Source organism: Falco cherrug, chromosome 6, assembly GCF_023634085.1.
Source record: "Falco cherrug isolate bFalChe1 chromosome 6, bFalChe1.pri, whole genome shotgun sequence".
In the NCBI taxonomy this organism is placed as follows: Eukaryota; Metazoa; Chordata; class Aves; order Falconiformes; family Falconidae; genus Falco; species Falco cherrug.
The window spans coordinates 38288150-38305579 of NC_073702.1; the positions used below are offsets into that span (position 1 = coordinate 38288150).

The 17430-nt window shown below is 40.7% G+C and overlaps 2 protein-coding genes across 30 annotated transcripts in view; both read right to left on the reverse strand.

Annotated features, from left to right (window-relative positions):
* KIF25 (kinesin family member 25) overlaps window positions 1–8061 on the reverse strand; it is a 43368-nt gene extending 35307 nt beyond the window's left edge. Inside the window, exons 1-4 of one of the 2 annotated variants that reach the window (XM_055713132.1) lie at window positions 7917–8061; window positions 7122–7187; window positions 3079–3195; window positions 1010–1148 (exon numbers count right to left, since the gene is read on the reverse strand). In XM_055713132.1, coding sequence (XP_055569107.1) covers window positions 1010–1148; window positions 3079–3195; window positions 7122–7187; window positions 7917–7991 — 397 coding nt within the window. In that variant the 5' untranslated portion in view covers window positions 7992–8061. The remainder of the gene's footprint in view (window positions 1–1009; window positions 1149–3078; window positions 3196–7121; window positions 7188–7916) is intronic. The other variant, XM_055713133.1, reaches the window with a different exon arrangement.
* A 5084-nt stretch (window positions 8062–13145) lies between these two features.
* The window catches only part of AFDN (afadin, adherens junction formation factor), a 131727-nt gene continuing 127442 nt past the window's right edge, over window positions 13146–17430 (reverse strand). For 27 of the 28 annotated variants that reach the window (XM_055713141.1, XM_055713135.1, XM_055713142.1 and 24 more), the window contains 2 exons: window positions 16523–16607; window positions 13146–15364 (listed from right to left, as the gene is read on the reverse strand). In XM_055713141.1, the coding sequence (XP_055569116.1) occupies window positions 15220–15364; window positions 16523–16607 (230 nt within the window). In that variant the 3' untranslated portion in view covers window positions 13146–15219. Of the gene's footprint in view, window positions 15365–16522; window positions 16608–17430 lie in introns of those variants that run through there. The other variant, XR_008732690.1, reaches the window with a different exon arrangement.

Consider the following 17430-nt stretch of genomic DNA (forward strand, 5'->3'; position numbering starts at 1 on the left):
TTCTCTATGTGGATAATACAGTAATCAAATCAATTTTAACCGTAACTTAATACATAACATACAGGGACAAGTTCTGCAAGCACCCATCACTGAAAATGCTGTTGCTATGAGTAGTCCCATTGGAATCAAATCAGTCCCAAAACTAAGTATTTCAACAAAAAAGCAAAGCAGGAAAACTACACACGTTTTAAACAGCAACACACAGATATCAGAGCATCACCCAGGGACTCTGATTATAAATGTGCGTATTTGTTGTTAGTTCATCAGGCTGCTGAGCATCAAACAACTGTGTCATGTGCTTCTCAGGCCTGGTAGGAGCTCCACCAGAATCAAGGATATTGCAAGCAGGTACAGAGATCCATGCCGAGAGATCCAGGTGTAGGACCAATGCACTTAAGCCCTCAGTGACAAGGGCAGAGAGCACCACTGCACTTCAGGGTCTACTTTTATGTAAGCATGAACAAGGAAGGACCTGAATTCTGATACAGTAGTATATGTGGTGTTATTGTCTACAGACTAGTGAACTGGGCTCAATTCGGAAGTAAAATTTTCTTTGTAAATACGCAAAAACACTAAAAATACAATCTGTCCCAATTTCAGACAGTATTTTCAAAAATCTCTGAAATCACCCGAGTCTTTTTCTGGTACAGTCAAAAGCAGACAAATTTCAGCTAAAACAACACATCCTTCATTCAGCTATTCTAAAAGCCAGGATAACAAGCCCGAGAACTTCAGATTAAAAATGTTACAGCTGAGCCAAGTCAGCAGCAGTCTAGTAGCAGCTGCAATCAACACAAAAGCTAAATCCAAATTATCAGTCATAACCTCTGCAGTTATTTGTACTAACACTTAAGAACTCCTTGATGATCTAATGTCAAACAAAACCCAAGTGCTACAATTTCACTGACACGTTTCTGAAAAATCAAGCCCAACCTTTTAATGTTAGTAAAATTTAACAATGACATCTGTTGATGTTACATGCTTGAAATGTAAATACAATGAGCCTTACTTTGCATTGCTTCATTTTGCAGCTGTATCCCTTGGACTGCTGTCAAAATTTGGTAAAGATAAGTCTGGCTTTGACGCTGAAATTTTTTTGAAAGTTCAAAAGCAAAAGAACGGAGGCTCTTCAGGTCTTGCTTAAACCTCTTCTCAGTAAGGAGGAAAAACATGTTAAAGACACAAAAACAGCAGTTAAGGAAGAATCAATACAACAGCACCACAAATAATTCTAGTGAGATATCACTGTCAGGAAGAACCCTCTACTTCATGAAAGGAAGTCTTCAGGAGTATATTTTTCAGCATGTTTAGAGAAGGATCCTGCAAGATATTTAGCAATTTCCTTCAGCAAGACATTATGGATCCTTAGCATCTTACAGTACATGCTTCGACCATAACACAGCTTCAGGTATAACAAAGTCTCTTTCTTATGCCATTAAAAAAAAAAAAAAAAAGAAGTGTGTGTGAACATGTATGTGTTCTGTCCACGTATAAGACATATCCAGAATTAGTAATGAAAAACTGTGAACTATATATCTCTTATATGCACTTATATGTGTGTATATATATATATACACACTTTGATCAGGAGGTATTTGCTAAACTTCACTTTAAATCATTTCTTAAGTAAGCCAGTTCTATGCCTTCCTATGAGAACAGATGTATTTTGAAAAGATCAGAAACCTTCATTGTTCAGGAAAGTATTGTATAATGGATATAACTCAGGATAACATACATGATGAGACTTAAAATGTTTATAAGAGCAGCTTATATTCATTTAAAAGTACAAATAAAGTAAAACCAAATTGACCTGATTTTAGGATTAGTATACTTCTTGACATCTAAGTCTTGGAATGAGCATGTAATGCCATCTAAGAGGAACTTAACAATAGCATATCTCACAGAAGCACTGTGATGTTTCATTAGTCAGCCTGGTACAAAGTGTCACATATTCTGTGACATTTTATTTTTCCAACTGCAGTACTGACCTTGAATTAATCAACTAGTTTCAATGATAAACCAGTATTGTAAACTAAAGGGAGAAAATCACTGCATTTCTTACTCTCAGAAGCTACAGAATATAACTGGGAAGTTTTTTTTGAAAATTTTGTATTATGAGTAGAGGATCATCATTAATCTAGACTTTTATTTAGAGAGCTTTGCTCTCTTCCTAATGTTGACTGATCTCCGATAGTAAACCATCTCAATCCACTGGTACTGCATCACAAGCAGTTCTACCATTGTAGCTAACCTAAAATGTAAAACACCGCTGCAAAATGTACAGAGCAGAATCACTGTAATTGGATAGAACAGAGTAGTTCAGTTTGAAGAGACCTACAACAACCATCTAGTCCAGCTATGCTACAATTAAGCTGCATCCTTTGGCCTGTTATGAATCAGATTTCTTTCCTGAGACTTTTCAAGTAATTTTATGTAGGCATTCAGTGTTGCCCTGTCAAAAGCTGACATTTGTCACTGTCTCTAAAAGGAACTCATTATTCTGTGGAGTAACTTAAGGAATAAGTACTTCAAAAGGAAAATATTATGACACTGGTACTGGGAGAACAGTTCCAATCTCTGTGATGCAAAATTAAGACAATCCGAGTGTGCATAGAGCAAACCACTCCCTCTTGTGAGGTCCACCTGAGCAGAACTCTTAGTGAAATCAGTAGAGCTCTCCAATGCTTTTTAAAGGATCTGCCTATCTGGTTAAAGTATATCACGATTATAATTGATTTAGGGGATATCTCCATGATAGTCAAATCAGGGAGTGTGAGGTTTTGATTACAAACATATCTAGCTCAGGTATTGATAGCAGCCTACACATAAGATCCTGAAGCTCAGGAGTAGCCGCTTTTAGCTGCATCTCAGGTGACTTTTCAGCGTATTGCAGCAAAACCACTATAAATTTTAAGCTAACTCAAGCATTGCCACACTTCACTGCAAGCACTTGTGTGAATACAATAAAACTATATATCAGGTTCACATCTGACCATTTTCTGGGTTTTACTATATTTGATAAGCATGTAAATGTTTAGGGTATAGATTATTGCCTACATTATTACCAAATGTCTTTACCTTTATTGCTCCATGCAGCTGGGTTACAACAGAACTCCTCTGCAATTTCTGTTGCTGGCCATGAGCAGAGTAGAGCTGCAATACTTCATGAGTGCTTCTTCCAGCCAACCCTTGATACTGTTTGTTTTTTTTTTTTTAAAAAAAAAAAAGCAAGAACCTAAAAAAATCACTTTAAAGCTTTCATGTTTTCCCTTGCGTCCTGTCCCCTTTGTCCCTGTAAGCATTTGTAACACAACTATATGATTACATGTGATGCTGTAAATTCATAATTCCTTGCTTTTACATTTTTCTAGAGTCACATGAAGGATCACCCCGAGGTAACTGGCTAACATCACAATATTCGACTTCCTTAGGGTGGTAAACCGGTAAACCTCAGCATCAGGTTACTAAAATGCTTTTGCCATACCTAAACCCCATTACTTACACTTGAGATGGACCTAAATGGTTAAAACTAAAAAATGGTAACTACATTTAACGCAGAAAGCTCTCTGAAAGGACATGAAACAGAAAGAGGACAAACATACACGTGCTAACCGCTAAAGTCCTGAAGGAACTGGTAATAAACAGCCCCCCACTTGGCATTCATTGCTCTAGCTTCCTGCCAACACCATCACATTCAGTAGAGTTGCAGTGATGCAAACCAATACCAATAAAGCAATAAGCTGGGTCTTCAGAGCCCAAAGCAATCAAAACAGTTTCTAAAGGACATGGAAAAGAATGCCAATAATCCAAAATTACCTATTATGAAAAAGCAATTTTTATGGCAAATTTTCTGAGATGTTGAAATCAAGAGGAAAACATAAATATTGCAACTTTAAGTATATACAGGCAAGAGCAGACAAAAAATCTTTGTAGAGTCTACAACATGATGGAATCTGTATTATATTAAAAACTGCATTTTTGTCATTTACTGACAATCATAGTGCTTAAAATGAGCTGCAACTTCTTCATCTACTTTCCTCTGCCACTTGATGACATCTGTTCTGTCACTCCTTAACCAGTACTAATAGCTTTTTTCTTTGGTTTTGGAATGCACTTGTCTCTAGTACAGACTTATTTCCTACTTTATTCACGCAGTAAATTCTGTGACTGCAGTTCCTTGTTATTTAAATTAACACAGTTTAGAAGACTACAATGACATGAAAGAGATAAATATCTACTCACATAATGGGTGTGATATAATTCCAATCATCTGATAATGATAGGTAAAAAGTAAACATTTAATTGCAGTTTAACTACAGATGACATCTGCAAAAACAACAGTACTATGTCTTGGAGCTGTTAGAGTAAAGAACCATTACAATTTTCCAAGAAAAGTACTTCACTCATCTAAACAAACCTTTTCATGTGGCTTTTTCATCTTCACAAAACATACATCTTCTACTTACAAATGCAACTGGAGGTCCTGCACAACTATACAACACCTTAGCACTAGTTCTCACATCAAAAAGAAATAGCAGGAAATTTTTTTTTAAATCTCTCATTTTTTATTAAGCTCCCAGAAATTGAGATTGATTCTGTACAGCATTCCTGTGTTCTTTTATTCTGAGGATTAAGACTCACATTAATCAGATGCAGTATTTACAAATACACTTGACAAAAATGCATACAAGTAGCACACCAGAATTAGTATCTCAAATCACATGAACAATGAAGCATGTATGATAAGCAATTGCAGTACTCAGGCCTAACTCAAGTTAAATAAGGTTAAGGTAGTTAAAACCTACTTAAACATATAATACATTTTCCACCATCAGGTTCCCCTTGACCCCCGTTTTTCTCAACACGAACAATAAAAGCAGAATGGTTGTTTCTACTGTCATTGCAGTCAACCTCTCATCACTTCCACTATCAAGCTTATCTTTATTGCAAATGCTGCCTTGGTTTTGAGGTTTTCTCCATTAAAATAGTTTTAGCATTCATCACAGTTGTTCATAGGCCAGAGCTTGCAAATCTGTGCTCATGCATGAGAAGCAAGGAACTGACTATAAAACTTTTTATAGTCAGCTTTATTATAAACAGAAGTGAAACTGAACTACTTAATAGCATTCTCCAAAGTGAAATCTCAGCTCTGCAATCGGATCCATTCTGGCAGACCTGGCTTTATGCATGGGAGGATGCAAGATCAGGACCTCAAGGACTGCTGATGAAAGCAAGGGGCATGCAGGTAGACAAACAAATTTCCAAACAGGCAAAAGTAAGTCTACAGAGAAAGAATGTGACTTACTATGTTCAATAACAAACCTTACAATATGCTGCTAGGATAATATACTGGGCTGCAGAAAACAGTGCAGTGCTGATAATTGTGATTATCTTAAGGATATAAACAAGGCAAGGTCTATGGCAAGAAATAACTATTTTATTAGACTGATGTAACCTACAGACAAACATTTACTCTGCAAATCCTAATTTATGGCTGTCCTCATAAGCTTGTCTCCAAAGGTACCTAACTTGCTGCAGACAACATGAATCCAATCAGTTTTCACAAGTTAAGGAGACCTCTGTTAACCCTGGCCACTCTGGCTGAACTCGCTACAACTCCATCATTCAGGCAGCTCCATCAGCAGATCGGAAGGCTTGGTGATTGACAGCTAAGGACACCAGCATACCTGGTGAAATACTGGGAGATACTGTGCAACATGGCACAAGCTTAAATTAGTCTAAAACTAGTATTCTTTTTAATAGATACTCTTCAATTAAAGTAAAACCGTTTCATAGATATCAGTTTAGCTCATGTTTTCCGATTGCTGGGGCAAACTAACTACGGAAAAGCAAAAGTCTTTTACATGTACTTAAGTAACATCCTAAATAGAAACATCAGTGCAAGATTAATTGCACAGTATTTCCATGAATCGTTTGACACTGTTTCTGACTGATGGTGGTACCGCTGCCATGCTCCACATGTGTCTGCAAGTGCTTGTATCTTCCAGCACATTTTGCAATAAACAAGGCTTGGAAAACAAAGGCTTCATTATCTGATACTCAGATAACTTCTTGCTACATTTGATGCATGTAACTGACTAGAAAAGTTTATTTCTTGTGCTTGTGAGAGTAAAAAACTCAAAAAAAACCAACCAGCTGAAGTTTTTGGTAAATATTGCAAAGCAGAACACAAATAATATAAAGATTTTCTCAAATTAAATTACAGTATTCTTCTTTATACCTAGTAAAACTTATTTCAGATGTAACATCTGCTTCCAGTCAGGCTTTGAAAAATGTTAAACCCACTTTTATCTACAGGTGTTAACAAACCCATAGGGAGGGCAAATGGCTTTCCTGAGGTCACCCAACCAGTTAATGTTTCAGCCCAGATGAGAAACCCTTGGCCAACTGTATCACAACTAATACAGCTGGCTCTACTCTAGCAGTGTAGATTGATACTCAAAATTTTATAAATCCCTGAAATCCTACCTTTGAAGACCCCAAACATTAACACAGGCTGCTCCTTGTTTCACTAAAGGTCTTAGTATCATATGCTTCTGTAGAAGGGTATAAGGAAATGAGGGCATCCAGCTGATGCTGTGCTCTGTGACTGACTTCTGCGGCAGTACCTCACCTTTGCTAGACAAGTGTAATACCAGTGTTACGAAGACATGCAATAGGGCATCTCTGGCAAGTCTGCCCATAATGAAATCTCTTTCCTGCACTCAATGATGCATCCTTTTTAAAGCATCATCCTAATTACGTCTGAGAGTAATCCTTCAAAATCTACCCTTGACTTTAAAACATTTTCTCTGCAACCACAAAGCAATATTCCATATTTGATGCTTGCAGAGTTATTCCCTCAGTTCATTTTTATAGATTTCAAACAATAGCGATGATTTAACTGTATATCAACTACTATTTACTTAGTCTATTGTTACTGCTACCATTTATGATTAAAAAAAAAAAAAAAAAAAAAGAAACACTGAGCCTTAATCCCTTCATAGAATTCCCCAATGGGTAAAGAGTGCAGAATCCAAAAATAGGAAGGTAGATTTCAGTGTCTTTTTTTTTTTTTTATTTTTATAAGAATTCTTTCTTGAGAAATAAGCAATAGTTACCTCTGCAAGCTTTAGATGAAGAGCAGCATTTTCAGTTTCCAGGACAACTATTCTTTCTTCTTTGGCCTAAGGAAGAAAACCCACCCAAAAATCACACAAGTAAAGATGAAATAAATAAGCCAGATGAACGTTATTTCATTATGATAGTTTTCATTATTACCTCCCCCTGTTTCCCAGCCTTCTGAAATAAAAGGACTACCTATCCCCTGATCTCCTCAGCAAGAGTATTCACCTATGAGCACACAGAATTTATGATTAAATTCTTAATATTCCTTTATTTTCTGAACTTTCTGTCATTTTGCTTGCTCGTGTGGAAATGCATATGTACAAAATGGTAACTGCTTTTGCTTTACATCTGCTGGCACCTTCCAGACCTATGGTCCTTCGAGAAGCGCCACGTTATTTATTTCGAAGTAACCACGCCGGTTCCCGTCCCCACGGCCGCGCTGCTGGGGAGCCGCAGGCGCGACCCTCCCTCGGCACCGGCGCTGCCTCCCGCCACAGCGAAGCCCCGTCCCTAACCCAGTCCCAGGCGGGGCGGCCTCCCCTGGTACCGGCACCGGCCCGCAGCCGGGACACCGCGCCTCAGCCCGGCGCTGGGAACGCGCGTGCGGCGGGGCGGGGCGGGGCGGGGCGGGGCCGCCCTCCGAGGACCGAGGAGATGCCCACCGCCCCGTGCCACGCCCCGCCCCGCCCCGGGCCGCCCGCCCCCCGGCCACCGCCGCGTGCCCCGCCCCGCCGCGGGCCCGCTCGCTGCCCCCGCCCGCCCCCCGCCCCCCGCCGCGCGGGGCTCACTCGCAGCCGCTGCTCCAGCTGCCGGAGGCGCTGCGCCCACACGGAGCCCAGGTCCGGCCCGCTCCGCGGCCGCATCGCCCGCCCCGCTCCGCGCCGTGGCAGAGCAGGCCCTCGCTCGGAGCTCCCCCTCGCCCCCCTCGGGGATTTAAACTGGCCAATGAGGTGTGCCGCTGGGGCGGCCACCCGGCTGCCATGGCGACAGGACCCGCCTTCTTCCCCCCGCCCACCAGCGACCGCTTCGATTGGCTGGGCGAGCGCCTCACGGCGCCAACTCCGACCGTTAGCGGGGCTACGGCAGCGCCTGCCAGCAACGGACGCGCCCGTGAGTGGCAGGCAGGCGCACCAATCCCCTCGCAGAGAGGGCGGGGCCCTGCTGAGGGCACGGCTGCGGAGGGGCGCAGGCACCGCTCCCCCGTCGCCCCGCTCCCCACGGAGCGGCGAACGAGCGCGGAGGTTTCCCTCCCTCTGCTTCGTCACTGGGGATAACGAGGGTGGGAAGGGCGGAGACAGAAGGAAAACCGGGAGCTCCCAGGTCTGGCGGCGCTTAGCCTTAGGCTACTGACAGATTCCCCTTCAGAGCACCACAGCTCCAGGGGCAGGGGGCACAGGGCACAGGCCCCGCGCTGAGGTTCAGCGGCCACACCAAAGGGTGAGGGGGAGGCCAGGACCTAGAGCTCCTCTGCTGGCTCCGGCTTTCTCCCCTGAGCAGTTGGTGCTGTGTACTATGGGCTAAGGCCACAAAGCAGATTAAAGGATAGGAGCATCTGTTCCACAGGGTGTGCTGCAGGCTGTTCAGCCTGGAGGAAAGGCAGCTGAGGGGAATCTGATAAATATCTATAAATACCTGGTAGAGGAAGAGTATAAAAACAACATGCGGTGTTCAGTGATAGGACAAGAGACAGTAGGCACAAATGGAGGCACGTGAAACTGCAGCACTCAAAACCCAACCAGGCACAGCCTTGAGCTGGCTGTAGCTGACCTTGCTTTGACTCTGGGCTGCCTGGGATGCAGAGGTCCCCTACCAACTGCAACTGTTACTAACTCTGAACAAAGCCACTGTCTAGGGCTACTCTTGGGAGATGGACAAAGCCTGCAGGTCTAGCTGGTGTGAGAAGCCTAAGAGGCTGCCCAAGACAGGAGCTATTCATTCAAGCTATGGCTGGGGGTCTTAAACTGAGGTTTCCAAGTATGTAACTTACATTAATAATGCTACTCGTTAATCTTTCTGTGTAATACAGAAGAGCATTGTTATCTTGAAAGCAGTCATAATACTATTTGGCTAGTAAACGTGAAAGTGTGTCAGATACAAACATGTCAGCTTCTTGGAAGTGGGAAATAACACTGGTTTTGCACTACAGTTTTGTGAGTGTGGTGTGGTTTTTTTGTTTTTGGTTTTTTTTTTAACCCAAAGCCATCATAATTAGAGAGGAATCCAGTTCTACAAAATAGCAGTCTCAAGTTACTGTCTACTGAACTTTGCAAATGTGCCGTTATACAGGCAGTAGAAAATCCAAAAGCATACAGCAGTGAATCTCTCCATGTCTGGCACAAGAATGATAGATAGCAATGCTTTACAGAGGAACCCAGATGCAGCCCATCTACCACAGACCAAACCAAACATCCCTGTGCAGCTCTATCAACTGTATTCCATGATACTGCAAGTTCCTCCCACAAACTATAGCCTCAGTAAGAAAAAAAACCCAAACACAAAACCCACCAAAAACCCCTCAACAACAAAAAAACTGTTAACAGACAGGCTGGAAACCCCTTGCGAGGCCCTTAGCAGTTCGTCCTTGCAAGGAGTTCTGCATTGGTGGAAAAGTGAAGCTGACAAATGGATATAGGCTAATTTTTTTGGTTTTGTTTTTTAAAAAAGAGTTCCAAAGTACTGCAATACTGTAGATGTTAGCAGATGTTGGCACTAAGTAAGGCAGACAGAATTTTATCAACATCAGCTATTTTGGGGAGAGAACGGTTTAGTAGCCTGGAGGGTGTGACTCTCAATTCTTGACACTGAGCTGTAATTTTTATATGTAATGCTTATCCTACAGCAGCAATTGCATCAGTACAATGTTATTTTCCAACAGGACATCTTAATCTCAGAAAGATAATCTCTGAAGTGTAACGGTTGATCTCTCCCCTACTGTGGGTTTTACCCACCATGAATGAGATTAAGAATCTGGTTTCTGTAGGCTGTAACAGAGAAGACAATTTTATCGCTGCTTCAACTAGTAAGCTAAAACTGAGCATGCCCGGACTACTCTTTAGTCATTTCTCTATGCACACCTGAAAGTTGGATAGCACTGAAAACTCAGCCCCATCTGTATAAAAATAAATAATAAAACCCACAAGATCTGTGACTCACCCTAACAGCCGCAGTTCTCTTTTGGGATCTTCCTTCTACCTCCAAACTCAGGAGAAGCTGCTCACTGATGGGCAGGGAACAAAACACGCTCTCGGTGAGATCTAGACAAGAAACAAATACTAAATCCAGCTGTCTTCTGGAAGGGCTGCAAGGCTCTATTCCAGCATGCCTTTCTACACGGATTCTCTGAAGAATCTTGTTTCCCTCCACCACCTCCTCACCCCCCCCCCCCCACCATCTACCAACCTCATCCTGTCTTCCCCCTGCAAATGCAGAGCCCTGCCTTACTACAGACCCTGCTGGGGAACCAAAGGGCCAGAAATTTAATGAACTTGCCTAAATCCACATTTTACTTTATTAATGTTAGCATAAGTGTAATATCGTGGTGAATTATAAATCTTAAGATACTTGTATGAAAAAATTGTCTCGAATGCCTCTGATGCATTTCCCATTAACCCCAGTGGTGGAATCAACAAGACTAACGAGGTTCCAGCTTCAGCAGTCTGCTAAGAGTTGTCCATTACAGCATTCCCAACTGCAGTAACAAGAAACAAAATGGGCAGAAAAGCACTTGGGAAAAACTCCAAGAGAGAAGGTTGCTATCTGTCTCATGCCAAACAGAGATATTTCACTGCTGTCCACCTTCGTATTTCCTACTGCCCGTGCAATCGCATTTGCCACGCTCAGCGGGCAGTAACTTGAGGCTGCTGCATTGCACACAGACTGTTATCATGTGAACCTCCCAAAACATTTTTGCAGTGAAGCTGTAAATATTCCATCTGCATTTTTAGCAAGACGTTTGCTTTGGTAACTGTAGGTCAGTTCTGAACATCCATCTGTTACTGAGAATAGACAAAGATTCTCTAAGCAGGTGTATTGCAATTTGCTGTCCTTAAGGAGTTTACCTGCTGTTACAGCTGGGAAAGAAGTCAGCTGACTCCGAATTTTTAATCTGCGAGGCTTTGCTTTCTGTGTTACACAGCTGTTAACTGACCTGAGACAGCAGTATCATTTGACAGAATGGGGAAGAGCCCAGTGTTTCCCCATTCTTATTATCAAATATGAGTTACTATGTGTGTTAACGACTGTTCTGGGTGAAGCTCATTTTTTACCATCACTATTTTTGAGTTCTCATGTTATCTAATTAAATTAGGAGGCAAGGAATGGTCTTGTTTATTCTGCTGCTTGTGTACTCGTTGCTTGACCTACAAACAGCAATCTGTATAATTAAGTGCATCATTTATTATTTCAGTAAGCAGGACACATGCTATGGACTTTAGTCAATTTCTTAATTTCCTTGACTTTTCCTCAGTTACAAGACTAGTACAAACAGCACACAAAAGCAGTTGAAAAGCAGCGTATGTGGATGATAGATGCAGAAGGGAGAATTTGACAGAGCTTTAAAATAATGAGTCTGCTGACAGCAGCAGACCTGGCTGCATATGCAAATGTAATTTCACAGACTTATCACCATAAAGGTAATCATCAATTAACATATCAAGAGCTCTGCTACTAAGGATGACAACTCATGTCCCCAGAGCGGAGCAGATACTGCACTGTCCAACTGCATCATGCTAATGCGCTCACTTTGCAAACCTGACCTGAACCGTGCAAGGCGTCACCCAAAACTTGTTTTCCAACCGAAAATGCATTACCACTGTTGCATATTACACAGTGCCTCCCCTGCGACCCCTGGACTACCTTAGTCTGCAAATAAACAACTCTATGACAGCTCACAGCTGCAACAACTATGGTCTTGTCAAATAAATCACTTCTTGCTCTTGCTGAGAGTGAGGGACTACCATACAGAAGGACAATAGATTGTTTCCTTTTACATCTAGACTACATGTTTATACTCAAAAGTTCTTTTTCTTTAGGCTGTTCACAGTCCAAAGCTACAGACTCAAAACATGGATAAAAGATTCCCCTCAGCCATGCCTTGAGGTCCTGGCAGTCATTTCATTGCAACATACTAAACAGCACTTCTGGCTTTCCGTGGTTCCTTCTTCCCGGCCTTTAAACACACATCACACTAAAACCCAGGAAGTCTTCAGTAATGACTTTGAAAATTCCAGAGCGTAGACCCCACAGCTCAAGAGATTAAGCTACTCACCTGCAAAGAGACATAGATGGCTCTCAATCCCAGCTCCAGTGGACCTTCAGCTTCAGCAGAAGGCATCTACAACACTTCACTAGGGCCCGGTTCCCTAGGCACCTTCCCCAAACACGGCTTGAGCTCTTGTCTCCTGTCAGAAGTCATCATCTAACCTTTTCAATCCAACCGTAAAAGAGGAGCACCACCATTCCTAAATCCTTTAACCCAACCTTTATTCAAAACTGCATACTGAATTTGAGCCTGCCCCTCCAAGCTTCCAGGTCAAACTGATTTTCTTCCACAGATCTGACAAAAAGTTATGTTTGAAATAAAGAGACCAAATGCCTTTTTAACCACAGCAATAACAATGGAGGCTCTGGTTGTAATACTGTTTACTCTTCCAAAAGAAGCCACATTCCAGGTTCAACTTTGCACTTGAGAAGGATACAAATACGGTAACACCAGCCTGCATAACTGATGCCACCAATATTTACTATTTCAGAAGTTGCTGCTTAAGCTGTAAAAATCACTACCTCTTTCAGGTCACTGCTACAGAAACTGAAGAGCATTAGGTCAAGAAATTCTCCCCTCTGATCAATGAGAAACAGCCTCCTTTGTTGAATTTTCATGTAAAATTAATTTGAGGTTTTCATCTATTCATTATGAGATACACTGACTTTGCTTGTAAAAGGACAGGCAAGGCAAAACATATTAACAAGAGCCCCTCTGGTTTATGATAATGCTGTTATGAATGCAGAATCAAATAAGGGACAGTACAAAAAACATTTAATGCAAAGTTAAATACAATACAAACTTTATTAAAAATAGGTTGCAAGTGAAATACAGTAGAAATGGGAAACTACAGCAGTTTTGATGTTTTTCATAATAATGCACAGACAAATATGAAAAGCACTTTTACACATATTCACACTTGACCCGAATGCCCAATAGAGGCCAAATCCACTCAACTGAAGGTTATAGGTATTTTTTTGCTAAGCCTTTTTCAGATTCCAGCAGCAACAGTAATTCAGCCACAGCGTAAGGTGTTTTTTTCCTTAAGAAAAATTTATCACTGTAAGGCTGCTAGTGTTCTCAAGATAAATTGGGAGAGGCTTGCTTTTCCTGATTAACAGACATAGCAAGCATGCAGATCCTTCATTAACACTTTGAACCAGTTTAATCTTCTACTTCATATTTAACAGGTGAAACGGTAAAAGCACACTTTCAAATAAGAAACCTGAAATACGTAAAAAATATTTACACTCCAATTTTCATTAACTTGCATTTATTTATCATACAACTCTTATTAAAAGTGATTTCTTTCCTAAGGCAGTGAAAGTCTACCCCTTTGTATTTGGAAGTGTGCACAATTCCCTAAATATATATTTATAAGAGAACAATATGATACAGGGGAAAAAAAAATCATCTAAAGCCAGTAAAGGGCTTTGTCATATAGAAAATTTGTTCGGAATCACAATATATATTGTCTTAACATCACACAATGAGAAAAACTCTGATGAGGTCCTTATTCCCAGCATCATCAGCCACATACGCATAGCTGAAGAAATAGTGGGAGGAAAAAGATTAACAATTTAAAATTAAATAAGGCTATTACAGTGTGAAAAAATAGCTTGAACTGCCAAAAAGATTTTCAGTACAACATTAACAGGATGTCAGTAAAGCCAGCTAGACTAAAGAAAAGCTGCTAGCACTGCTTCCTCAGCACAAGCAGAGATGGTTTGTTGCCAGCACACCAGCTCTGTTAACGACTTTACTAACATTCCCACTCCCAGCCAGCAGTACTGTATTGGATGCCTCACACTTCAGACTTTTTCCTCTAACATACCAGTTCTCCGTAGAAAAAAACCCAAGAAAGATATTGCTGAACTGATAATAGCAGGCTTATCAATACTTCTCCATGCCTAATTGCCTAATAACTTCTAATCTACCTTTCTCAGAAAACATACGTATCTGTTCTGCTCACCGTGGAACTGGAAACATTACTCCTCACCTTTAACGCACTGCTAACATTTTGGTTCTAGCTGATGAAGGGCCACTAGTGTAGCCTACTACCTATTGCTTCTGTAATTTTTAATATAACAGTTATCCAAAGGTTTTACCTTCCAATTTTTCGAAGTCTGAAGAACGTATAGTGGGGGATGCATCAACACACAGACTTTGCCATAACTACAGATAAACTCTTAGGCAACCACTTTAGACCCAACAGATCTGTAGGACTAGAAACGTTTTTATTTCAAGGTTCTACCTACAGAATGTGTGTTATTCCAGTACTAAGTAATGGTAAGATCTGTAATGACAGGCTGATCATTCTATGAACATCATACAGTATGTCAAACTTGGATATAAAGCCTTATTTAAGGTGGCCCAGATATTGGCTTCTTATCAAACAACCAAGAATAACAATTTCTAGTGCACAGTCTAGTTTAGACAGTTCAAGCTATTCTCACTTTCTCTGCTCAGCAGCTAAAACAAAAATGTGTCTGTGAAACACCAGGAAACAGAACTTATCTTTGACAAGTGCTACTTGGTCTGGTGGACAAGAACTTAACCCTCAAAACAGAAAGGAAAAAAGTTACCTTCACGTGATTCGTATCTTTAAAATTTTACAGTGCTTTCATTGTATAAACCACAAGCTCCTGGCAAAGTAATCAGTTTTCTTGCTATTGCAACATCTCTAAATCTTAATTAACAGTCTTAGATATAGAGGAATCAAAGTCACTCCTTTCAGAAAACATTCATTTTCTGTTCATTAGTAGTGTGCCCCCCCTTCTCCATCCCTCAATTTAGAGATCTTCAGATACATCCGATAAGGTGCTTTAATCTTATTTTGTGTTCAACTCGTTTTCCAGTTCCATTAATTTCCTAGAAGCTTTTACTTTATTGGATACATCCTGACCCTGTGAAAAGAGTCGCTGACGTTCCCTGAACGTCAAGTTCTCGGGTGCTCCAGGTAAATCTGTATCTTGACTAGAAGGGGAAAAAAAAAAAAAAGTCTTTTTTATTCTTATCTACGTCATTATATATAACATTTCTTAGTGACACGTATTTACTGATAGCTTTTCTGATTACAGCAGAAGATTCTCCATTTAGCATTCTGCAAGGTTTTGTTCCCCACCCATACCTTTAATTCTGACATGGTGCTGTCACTTCGACAAATTAATGGCTCATGACCATCTCTGGCATATTAACACACAGGAAACCACTTGCCAGCTTTCAAAGTGAACTGCAGTGTGTAAAGCAAGGCTCTGTCTTTATTAGCACGGCACTGCAGTTACGGCTACGTTAGCAAGCCTTTCTGCAGTGGCACGGGGCTAGGAAAAGGCACTGGAATACAAAGCTTTTATGTATTGGTAAACAAAGCTACAGTACTGAGGTATGCTGTAGCAGCTGCAGCACCTCTGTATTTCATTCTATACTGGCAAAGCTTCCAAATGCAAACACTGCCTTAGCTCTTGCACTTGTCTCTTACCTTTGTAGCAAACCATTTTTGTATTACGTGTTTCTGACCACCACAGTGTTGATCTCAAATCACTCCTAGTTGTAGCTCTAATAATACTTCACATATGTGATTAACTCTCATATAATAAAGCCTTAATATGTATTTCAATTTCTTGATCAGAAGAGGCTTCCCTTTTAGCTCCGAGAGGTCTCTGGTCTGCATACTCCACTGAAACATTAACTACATTTTTAAAATGCAGGAACTGGGCTAACAGCTTCTACAGAGCCCTAGCCAAGCCCAGTCACAACTTCAGCGTGCTACACAGGAAAGCCTGCCAGTCACGTATAAGATACAGCCTGTATTACTTATGCTTACTACAAATTTAGTCAGAATCCCACTCGAGAGTCACCATTCAGATTTATAAATACACCTAAACCAGTTAGGTTGTTCGTTTACGATTACCATTCAGTTTACTCATTTGTAGCACCAAAATTTGCTGCTGTGAATCAGTACTCCAGATTACCTAAAGACTTGTGGAGAACTTAGTTGTACTTTATAGTAAAAGATGCTCTGGAGCCAACTACGGAACTCCTGAATAGCCCCCACAGAGGTGCAACAACCACAGAGAATACTGTAGAAGTTAGCCAGGTCAGGTGTATAAAAGTTAACAGACGCCTGCATGTCACCTTTTAGATCTTTTGTCTCTTGGATCCCGATAAACTTCATGGGCTCCAACAGCTGCTCCTGTAGATCCAGTGTATGAATTTATTCCTTATGCAAAAGAAAAAGCAAGTTGAAGGATCACAGTTAAAACACAGAAGCTTTATATTGTATTTCTTCAAAAAGGTGCAGTGCTTCTTTCAAGGAACAGTCTCAAACTAGAATCATAAATTCTGCAGGTCATCTGACCTGTAGAGTATTTAAAACCAATACTAATAAATTCCCCCCCTCCAACAACTGTATTTTTTTTATTCCTGATTTTGAATCAGATTTTATTAGATTATCCTGCACATATCAAATCATGGTCTTGATCTTATTATGGCTTACTGTAAGACATTTGAAGTTGTTCAAGGAGATTGATGGAAAGTGCAACACACTTCATGATCCTGTAACAAGCTCCACAGGCAGCAAGTTAGCTGCAGCTGCTCTCTTTATGAGGCTAAAAGCAAGCTACGATTAGTATATACCATCTTTGCAATTCAGCAGAGTTTTAGCTCTGTTCAGTCTGATTAAATAAATTATATGACTCAGAAAATGCCCCCTTCCCCACCGCCCTTAAATTTAAATTTCAAGCAAGTATCTTGCAACACTGCACCTTTTGTTTAAGTTGACATAAAACACAAGTTTTACACGTTATATTAATTCTTTCTAAAGGCCACAAGACAAAACCTTGCTTTCCAATGAAAAAGTTCAGTAATTTAATCTACATTTAAGACCATATTTTCTTAATCACTGTCAGGAAGCGTCAGCATAATACTCAGATTTGTCTTCAGACAGTTCTGGTCTTAATATCGTACATGTTATGTCTTGTGAACCTTCTTCAGTACAAAAGGAAGTATGCTTGCTTCTTCCACTGGTATATGTAACTTCTCAT